This window comes from Piliocolobus tephrosceles, chromosome 11 (genome assembly GCF_002776525.5).
Source record: "Piliocolobus tephrosceles isolate RC106 chromosome 11, ASM277652v3, whole genome shotgun sequence".
NCBI classification, from domain to species: domain Eukaryota; kingdom Metazoa; phylum Chordata; class Mammalia; order Primates; family Cercopithecidae; genus Piliocolobus; species Piliocolobus tephrosceles.
The window spans coordinates 119,287,443-119,297,117 of NC_045444.1; the positions used below are offsets into that span (position 1 = coordinate 119,287,443).

At 54.8% G+C, this 9,675-nt stretch overlaps 1 protein-coding gene across 2 annotated transcripts in view; it reads right to left on the minus strand.

Moving 5' to 3' along the window:
• Window positions 1-9,675, minus strand: part of NGEF (neuronal guanine nucleotide exchange factor) — a 104,073-nt gene that overhangs the window by 8,128 nt on the left and 86,270 nt on the right. For both annotated transcript variants that reach the window (XM_026447348.1, XM_023188557.2), the window contains 4 exons: window positions 7,804-7,964; window positions 5,943-6,095; window positions 4,429-4,558; window positions 1,468-1,542 (listed from right to left, as the gene is read on the minus strand). In XM_026447348.1, coding sequence (XP_026303133.1) covers window positions 1,468-1,542; window positions 4,429-4,558; window positions 5,943-6,095; window positions 7,804-7,964 — 519 coding nt within the window. The remainder of the gene's footprint in view (window positions 1-1,467; window positions 1,543-4,428; window positions 4,559-5,942; window positions 6,096-7,803; window positions 7,965-9,675) is intronic.

Consider the following 9,675-nt stretch of genomic DNA (forward strand, 5'->3'; position numbering starts at 1 on the left):
GTGTGTCATGTGTATGTCTGTTTAGGGGGAGCTGCAGCATGTCCGCGCCCTGCGAGTGTGCTGTGCACAGGTGTGCATGCACAGGTGTCTGTTTAGGGCGAGCTGCAGCCTGTTGGCAGGGAAGGCGAAGTGGCTACTGAAGTTTATTGTTTTCTTTTTACTTACAAGCATTTTCTGAGTTTCCTGGTATTGAGTATAATTACTTTTATAAATCAGAGAAAAAACAAACCTTTATTTTTAAAACACAAGCCTGTTAGAAACAGAGAATACCTTTCATTATAAGGAAAATGAAGATGAAAGTAGAAAAGAACTTTAAAAAGGGAAGCTCTACTTCCAGAGGTGGGCATGGGCCCCTAGAGATGCTGCCTGGCTCACAGGTCGCGGATGTCCCCTGGCTACCCTGCTTGAGGCTCCAGCCTTTCCCCACTAGGCACAGCGTGTCACTACCAGAGGAATTTTGGTGGCCAACTGGTCTGGGAAAGGGACAGGAGAGGCCCGAGGTGGGAACCAACTGCATTAGGGTAGGAAGTCCTCATGTCTCAGTGTGGCTGAGAATGACCATCAGATGCCCACTGAGGGTGATACTCTTTTTACTAAGCTTCTGCCATGGGGTGACAAAGAAGTGGAATATGGATGCCCCCCGCCTTGCTCTCCGCCATGACGGCATCACTGGCTCAATGGAGGTGCCCTAGCACAGCTGCCAAAAGCTGGCTCTCAGCTCCAGCGGATGCCAGGAGCCAAACGCGGCAGAGCGCATGGTAAGAGCTCCTGAGGACTGAAACATACTCGCTGGCCCTTCCTGCAAAACCCCTGCTCTGCTCCAAACATCCAGGAGGAGCCGTCTCTCTCTGAGAGTCAGGAGATGGTCCTTGCACTTTTGGGCAGCAAAGGCCCCAGGCTCTTGGGCAGTGCCAGGGAATCCCCTCACAGAGATGCACAGGGGCGACTGCGCTCCAGGCAACGGGAGAGTGGTGTGGTTCAGAGTAAAGGGCTATGTCAGGGCCCAGGGAGAGTGGGAACCAGCCTCGGTGAGCCTCACAGGAGGGAGGAGAGACTGCTTCTGACATGGAGAAACAGGCAAAGGCAAGCCTGGGGTCTGTGTGCACCCCAGATGCCTGCATAGAACAATACCAGGCAGCTGATGAGAGGAATCAGGGCCTGTGCATGATCGCAGAGCTCCACACCAGTGTAGAGTGTCCTGAGGGCCGTGCTGCAGTACAGTAACAGACAGGGGGCGGGTACGTAAGGCTGGAGCCAGGAAGCAGGGTGAAGAAGGCTCTACACAAGCCACACCTGGTGTATATTTTTTAAGTCCCAGTGACTCTTCTGGATTGTAAAAGTGAATTTTAAAATAAATTTGCATTTTCTAAAAAGACACATGGACACGTAGGGAGCAGGGCCGGAAACGTGTGCCTGGATGAGGAAAGCAGTGCAATGGGATATAGCACAAGAGGAGGCGAAACTCACCATTTCCAGCTCCTTGTGGGCATCCAAGGCAGTGCACTCCCGCTCAGACCTCTCTTCTACCCTCTTCAGGATGTTCTACGCACAGGGAAAGGCTGCGTTAACTTTAATCTTTTCTGATCTTTCCTCCCATTTCCCACCTTGACCGTAACTGCCTCCCTACTGCACCAGTCCAGCCCCATGCTGCAACACGCACACATACACATGCATGCAGACCTGTGTGCACACATACGTGCATACATGCTTGCGCACACATGCATACGATGCATGCACACCTGCAAACAGTGCACACATGCACACACTTGTACAAACATGCATACAAGCACACGTGCACATACATACATACATGCACATACACACGTGCTTACCTGCACACACACATGCATACACACACACACATGCACACAGTCACCATCTGACAAATGGAGGGCAAGAGAGCCCGCATCCAGCATCCGGCTGTGTGTGTGGCATCCAGCAGTGAGGACTGTCAGGAGCTCAGTCAGGGTCAGCTCTGTCCCCAAGGGGAGCTAAATGCTTACGGGACGAGGGTAGGGAGACCAGGGGCTTCCCTCTCCTCCCTGGGACTGTCATTTGGCCCTGAAACTTTGTTAACTTTGGTCTTATCCATGAAAGTGTATGAAAGAGTCTTTTCTCCAATTGTTCAGTTTTCTTCAATTAATAAAAAATTACGCCCACACTGCTTTCACCTGTAAATTCTGATTTTGGCATTGCTCTATAAAATCTACATGGTTTCCTCCTAGCAATCGCCACCATGCCCATGTTTTCTGACTGGCTTTTGTCCTGTAGGTAGGCTGGGTGCATCTGAGCACCAACCACCTGTCCTGCCGGCTGCTGGGTGCCACGGCAGCACAGACGCCTCCCCTGACAGCAGCCCAGGCCTCTCCTGTGGTCACTTGCCCGCCTCTGCCTGGCAGCCAAGCCAGAGACCTTCGAGACCCACAGCCGCCTTCCTGTTTTTTCTGCCCTGTATGTGGTCACCTCGCCTGTCATTAGCTGTCCCCCTACTTCCAAAGCCTGGCTAAACAGCACAGTCCAGGTGCATCTTTTCTCACAGGCATAAAAGCTGCATCTGACCAGGTGGCATTGGTGGCCTCAAATGGAGGACAGTATGGGTTCCCTAGCCTGGTGCGTGCTCTCCCACGCCAGCCTCCTCTCAGTACGTCCCCAGCATGCTGCCTGATGCGGAGACTTGCTGTTCTCTCTGGAATGGTGCAGAGCCCTTTCCTGAACGCCCACCCCAGCTGTCCCCATGCCACCATTTCCTAATCACTGCATTCCCACGGCTCTTCATCTTCTTGTTGGTTTTCATCTTACAGAAGCTAAGGTTTGAATATATCCATATGCACTTTCCCTGTCAAATGTCCTAAAATGTTTTTTGCTGCATAATTAGGAAATGTTACTGTCTTCCGTTTCACTTTTTCCAAGTTAAACAAAAATTCCCACGGGATTGTGTTCATCACAGGCGTCTTCTGGTTTGGGGTCGCCGTCCCGGCTGTGCCTCACGTTGGTATCTCTGTTAGCGTCTCCTGACACCTGCTTCCTTGGCCTCATGCTCCCGAGCCCTTTCCTCCTGGGACGGGCCTCCTCTCTAATTCTGCTCTTTTGGAGTAGCTGCCTGTAGGTCTTTGGCTTCTCACCTGTCTGACCTCTGACCTCTGCTACCTGTGGCTCTAAGGTCCCCCTCAGCTCATGCCCCTCAGGACCACAGCTGCACTCTACACCGTCCACTTCACCAGCCCAGCTGCCAATGGCTCCCTCTGCTCAGGGCATCAGTAGACAGCGCCCCAGCACCTGTCAGGCGGAGGGGGTCTCGGTCCCGTCTCACTGGGCCTGTCAGGCGGAGGGGGTCTCGGGCCTGCCTCTGGGCCTGGCTGAGCCTCCGTTTTCTGGAAGCCCCATCCCCCGCAGTCTCCCATGCCTCCAGCTCTGTGGGTTTCCCCCTCCCTCACCGCTGTTCCTTCCCAGGCCTGGCTGCGTCCCTGAGTTTGGTCTCAGGCCCCTTTCTCTCCTTCCTTGGCGGTCTCTTCGGTTAATTACCACCTTGATGCCAACGGGTCCTGCCCGACTTCTCCCTTTAACTCTGACACTGAACTGTCCAAAGTCATCTCAAACTCAGGTCATCCTGCCCTGAATCCCGAGTCCTCCATGCCCCAAGACTTCCCCATCTCAGCAATGGCCGCACACCCCCAAACTGCTCGAGGTAAAAACCGAAGAGTCACTCTTGGTCCTTCTCTCTCATCCAGTCACAGATTTCAATTCCCTGATATCCCTGCCGGGCCCCTACTCCCCGACCCAGCCCCACAGGCCAGTGTAACCCCTTCCCTGTTTCCATCACCCTCTGGAGCAGCCAGGGCCAGCTCCTAAAAGTGGGTCTGATCAGGTGACTCCCATCACCCTGAGGACAGGACCCAGTGTCTTCCCTGGACCTGCCTCTATCCCCATCTCCACACCCACTCCCGTCCCGGTCACGCTCCCGAGCTCGCTGCCGGCCTTTCTGGCCACGAACCTTGCAGTCTCGGGGCCTTTGCACAAGAGGTTCCCTCAGCGTGGAATGTTCTCCTCTTCCTGCCCCCACCAGCTCCTCCCTGTCAGCCAGGTCTCAGCTTACACGTCACGTGTCTTTCCTGACCCGCCCTCACCCCGCAACTGGCAGTGGCCAGCCAGCCACCCCCGTCATGTGGGTCCATTTGGCTGTCCCCACAGCCATGCCCACTTCCTGGCTGTGCATGGATCAGTCTGTGCCCTCTGCGATGGGGCTCCCTGGGAGCAGGGGCGGCGCCCTCACTGCCCAGGAACGTGCTTGGCACACATGGGAGGAGCTTAAGATAGTATCTGTTGAACCAAGAGACCTCCTAGAAAGCCAATGACCCGGAACAGGGCCCCGGAATGACCACAGGAAAGCCTGGGAAACCCCGTCTGTGGGTCAGGTGGAGGAGGCTGTACCTGGACCAACAGCTTGAGGCGTGTGATCCTCTGGAAAGGCAGGATGAGGAAGGAGGAGAAGGGCAGCCCCTTGCACTTGGGGTCGAGCTCTAGCTGCGTGATCAGCTCCCGAAAAGCCGCCTTCTCCTGGCTGGGGACACAGACACGTGGAGTAGGTCTCTGGGTTGCAGGAGGCATGAACTCGAGACTCCTCTTCCCCGTTCACAGCCTCCCAGGATCCAGACACCCCACGGGCTCAGAAAACATGTTGATTTCTTCCTTTGTGTTTTTTTTTCAAAAGGAAAATAGACCGTTCACGTACAAGTCAGATAACAATAGTGGCTTCACATGCCTGGCCTTGAAGCCTTGGCACAATATGCTGTCTGTGGGAGGACAAGGACTCCCCGTGTGGCCAAGTCTGTGAATCAGACGCACAATTAGATGATTTCACCCAGCGGGAAACCGTGGCAAGGTAAACCCACATAGTGACAGGAACGGGCAGCAGGCTATAGACATCGACAGGACAGCCTGCACTATTTCTGACAGGTGGGCTTGGCGGTGGGCCGGGCTGCAGCGCGGATGAGGGCTGGGAGAGCTGGAGGTGAGCTCAGCCACATGCATGTCAGCAGGAATGGCAGGGCCAGCGGGATGGCAGGGTCGGGCGCTCTGCCTGTCACTCAGCCTCTGTGCTCACGTGGCCTGGCGGGGGCCACAGCAGTGGGCTCTTGGGTACTGTGAGTGCTTCCTAATCTGCCACATGCTTGCCTTCTCAGTGTTTATCCCCCAAAAACTGCATCCTGATTCCCTCCAGTTCCAATTTTCCTTCACCAACTGTTAAAATACCCAAATGCCCAAAGACTCAGGCTCAAAACGGGCACCATGAATTCCATGTCTTGGTGGAAAAGCCAGTGAGGCGCAATGTGCAGACACTACGACTGGAAAAATCCCTCGGTGCTTCTGTGTGGAGCCAGGATGGCCTCCCCGGCTAACCCCAGTCACTGAAACGCGAACCTCAGTGCAGAGAATTCAGAAGAGGCACGTTGGCTGGAAAATTACCTTGTCAACTAAACCTCAGAGAAAGTTTTCAAAACGGGCAGCTTAGCAATCAACGCCCCGGCGCTGCTGGAAGAGCCCCACCAAGACTCCTTCTCACCCCGTCCCTGCCTCTGTCACTAGTTCAAACCCAGTCTCTGATGTCCAGGGTTTTGAATTGTCCACGTGACCTCACTTGACCTCACGCTATCTTTTCTAACTGCACAGTGCTCTGCTCAGCCGTTGGATCCAGGTCCCGTGGATGCTACGCTGATTCTCTTGGGGTCTGGCTGGGCTAACGTTTCTCTAGTGACACCAAAACACCCTGGAACGTGCCGGGTTGGGATACTGTCACCAGCCTGGCCAACTCAGGTGGCCTATGTGGACCTTGGGAACACAGAGGTGAAGGAACATGAAGCGCCACCGTGTAAGGAGCCTGGGCCAGCACTGGTATGGCTGACTGGGTGCTGCCCCTGCCCGAGCCCCTCGCTGGGCACACTCACAGCAGCTGCTTGTAGGCCCGCTCCTGGTAGGTCTGATTGCTGACATAGGTGATGTAGACGGAGAAGTGGTCGGCCGCGTAACGGTACACGATGTCGCACACGTCAGAGATGACAATGTTCTCCTCCATCCGGTGCTCCAGCTCCACGAGGAACCTGCAAGAGGCAGCGGCTTGGGGTGGAGGGTGCCCGGCGGGGAGGGTGGGAGATTGTCTCACCAAGGGCAGCGTGAGAGCCTGACTTAGACATACCAGCGTGCGTGGTGAGTGTACAGGCCGACAAGATCCATCGGCAGGGCCACCGAGCACTGCGGGTGTATTTGGTCATCTTGAAGAATTACTGTGTTTTCACAGGGCTGATAGCGCTGGGAGCACCGAAAGCCCTTACCTTTCAGGTGTGTGCTGATGTGTTTGAGGATAAAATAGATGACCACGAGAATCTGCTTCAGAAGGGTCCCCTGGGAGGTAGGGACTGGCCCCTGGGCTGACCACTGCTGATGCTGGTGACCAGCGCACATGGATGTCTACCTCTGCATGCTTGGAATTTTCCACAGTAAAATACAAATAAGTACATAAGACAGAAGTGCCGTGGCAGGGCCAGGCGCAGTGGCTCATGCCTGTAATCCCAACACTTTCAGAGGCCAAGACGGGTGGATCACCTGAGGTCAGCAGTTCGAGACCAGCCTGGCCGACATGGTGAAACCCTGTCTCTACTAAAAATACAAAAAATTAGCCAAGCGTGGTGGTGGACGCCTGTAATCCCAGCTACTCAGGAGATCGAGGCAGGAGAATTGAACCCAGGAGGCGGAGGTTGCTATGAGTCGAAATCACGCCATTGCACTCTAGCCTGGGCAACAAGAGTGAAACTGTCTCAAAAAAAAAAAAAAAAAAAAGTGCCGTGGCAGAAGCCCAGGGGTCTCACAGGCCACTCTGACCCGTCGGCCATCACCTCCCAAATCCACTAGAAGGGGCTGCCATGAGGGGGTGAGGGGACTGCAAACAGAAGTGAGAGTGTCAACGCGGAGGAGAGACCCACTCGGAGGCCCACAGAGAGCGAGCAGCTCCCAGGGTACCACATGTGATGCTGAGCAGATCCCCACTGCTCAGAGCGGGGCTGCGCCGGGCCCCGCCTCGGTTTCCCATCTGATCACCAGGCACTGTCCCAGCTGAGCCCATGTGGCTTCTGGCTGCAAAACTCCGTGGCCTGCCCTGGGGATGGTAAGTGCTCTTTCATCCTGGCCACACAATTTGGTTCATTTCCTTTTCACAGGATTCCATGGACAGATGTCTGTCTACTCTTCCTCCGCTGCAGCTCAGCCCAGGCTTCACACAGTCCCTGCTGGAAGCACAGCTCCCAGAGCCACTTCCACCAGCCATGGCAAACGCACTCAGGAGGTGAGGACGTGGGAATCCAGGGCTGCACCCTGCACAGGGCCTGGGGGCCCTGCATGCGCCATTGGGACTTTCTGCTAGGGTAAGGAGCAGCTTACATGGACACCTTCTGTCCCTGTCACAAGACTCCCGTGGACCTGCCTGGTTTAAACCTGTCCAACCATGGGTATGATGCTTGAGAGAGCTGGACTCAGTGTCACTCCACCCTGGGGCCAGCAGGATGCTCAGTGCAGAGCTTTGTGTGGGGCACAGGTGCTCATGAGAAGGGACGCAAGGGGACGTGACTGGCCACCCTGCCGGGAAGGGTGGTGAGGTTTGGATTTATGAGTTCATTTATTTATATTTTATTATGGAACATTCCAAACATCTGGACGTAGAGAAGCCAGTATCAAGCACTTGTCACCAGTGTCTCAAGCATGTGCCCCGGGATGAAGAAGGGCCCTGAGGGAGGTGACTATCTGTCCCGTCCTCACCGCTCACTGACGGCCAGCACGTCCAGGACGTTGGAGAAGAGGATGTGCGCCTCGGACGGGTGCAGGATCTTCCTCATCCGCTCGTTCTCCATGAAGTGGGACACGAGCAGGTTCAGGCTCTTGTAGTAGGACGCCTCAGAAGTGACCAGCTCAAACATGGCCTGTGGCAGGGAGACCCCACGGTTACCGCCCGAAGTTGGCCTTCCACGAAGGCACTAGCCTCGTGCTGAGACAGAGAGGAGCTGAGAGAGGCTCAGCAGGGTGTTGAAAGGGAAAAATCGCCTCCTGCTGGGGCCTGGGATGGCTGCTGCAGGAGCAGCTGGTAACACCTGCGGCCGGGGACAGCAGTCAGGCCACTCTTCCTAGGGAGCACACTACCCCTAAGGTGACAGGGCACAGAGGCTAGTCCCTGTGAGAGAACACTTACCATACTGACAACTGGAGACAGCCTAAGTAAGATCCAAAAGACGAAACAAGACAAAAACAAGAGAAGTCAGACTGGGCGTGGTGACTCACGCTTGTAATCCCAGCACTTTAGGAGGCTGAGGTGAGCAGATCACTTGAGGTCAGGAGTGCAAGACCACCCTGGCCAACATGGTAAAACCCTGTCTCTACTAAAAATACAAAACTTAGCTGGGTGTGGTAGCACGCGCCTGTCATCCCAGCTGCTTGGGAGGCTGAGGCATGAGAATCACTTGAACCTGGGAGGCAGAGGCTGCAGTGAGCCCAGATTATGCCACTGCACTCTAGCCTGGGTGACAGAGTGATACTCTGTCTGAAAAGAAAAAAAAGACAGATGTCAGCTGCACAATAGCTGCCAAGGGTGGCTCGGCCCCTGTGCTGGGTGTGGCGGTTCCGCCTGTGCGCTGGGTGTGGCGGTGGGTGTGGCGGTGGGTGTGGAGGTGGGTGTGGCGGTGGGTGTGGAGGTGGGTGTAGCAGCGGGTGTGGAGCTGGGTGTGGCGGTTCGGCCCATGGGTGGGTGCACACCCACAGGTGGGAGGAATCCTGTTCTTCCACACCCGGAAAAACATCAGGAGGAAACGGGCCAGTGTCAAGCACGAGCATCACAGGGGTGGAATCTGGGGGGATGTTTACTCTTTTTACCTTTTGAATCGCCTGATAATTTAACAATGAACATGTATCATGGTCTGATTTTATAATGGAACCAATAAGGCAATTTTCATTTTGGAAGAGAGAAAGAAATCCATACATAACCTGATCAATTTTCTGGAGGTGCCTTTATTTGATGTCATTATTATTACCTGATTACTGAGACTCTGAATAGCTGACTAGGAACTAACAGCAGCTCTGCGTCTCACCAGTCATTCTGTAAGGGCAGGTGGCAGATCCCGGCTCACCTTCCTCCCTTGTTTACAAATCAACCCAATGACCCACCTTCCTCTTCCCCATCACCCTCTGATACTCCTCGACTTAGGGCAGGTTCAGGTCCCTCAGTCGCTTCCCAGGAGGGACAACATAGGGGGTTGAACTGTGGCCCCCGCAGAAGCTACATCCACATCCTAACCCCAGTGCCTGTGAGTGGAACCTTATTTGGGAAAAGAGTCCGTACAGACATAATTGAGTCAAGGAGTTCAAGATGAGATCACCCTGGGTTAAGGCTGGCCCCAAACCAATGATGGGTGTCTTTATAAAAGAGACTGAGGGAGATCTGACAATGTGACACAGACACAGAGAGAAGGCACAGGCAGAGATGGGACTGATGCAGCCATCAGCAGTTGGAGTTGGCCAGAAGGATCCTCTGCAGAGCTGTCGGAGGGAGCATGGCCTGCCCAGGCCGTGGGAGAATCAATTCCTGTCATCCTCTGCCACCCGGTTTCTGGTAATTTGTTATGGCCACAGAGGAGGGATGGA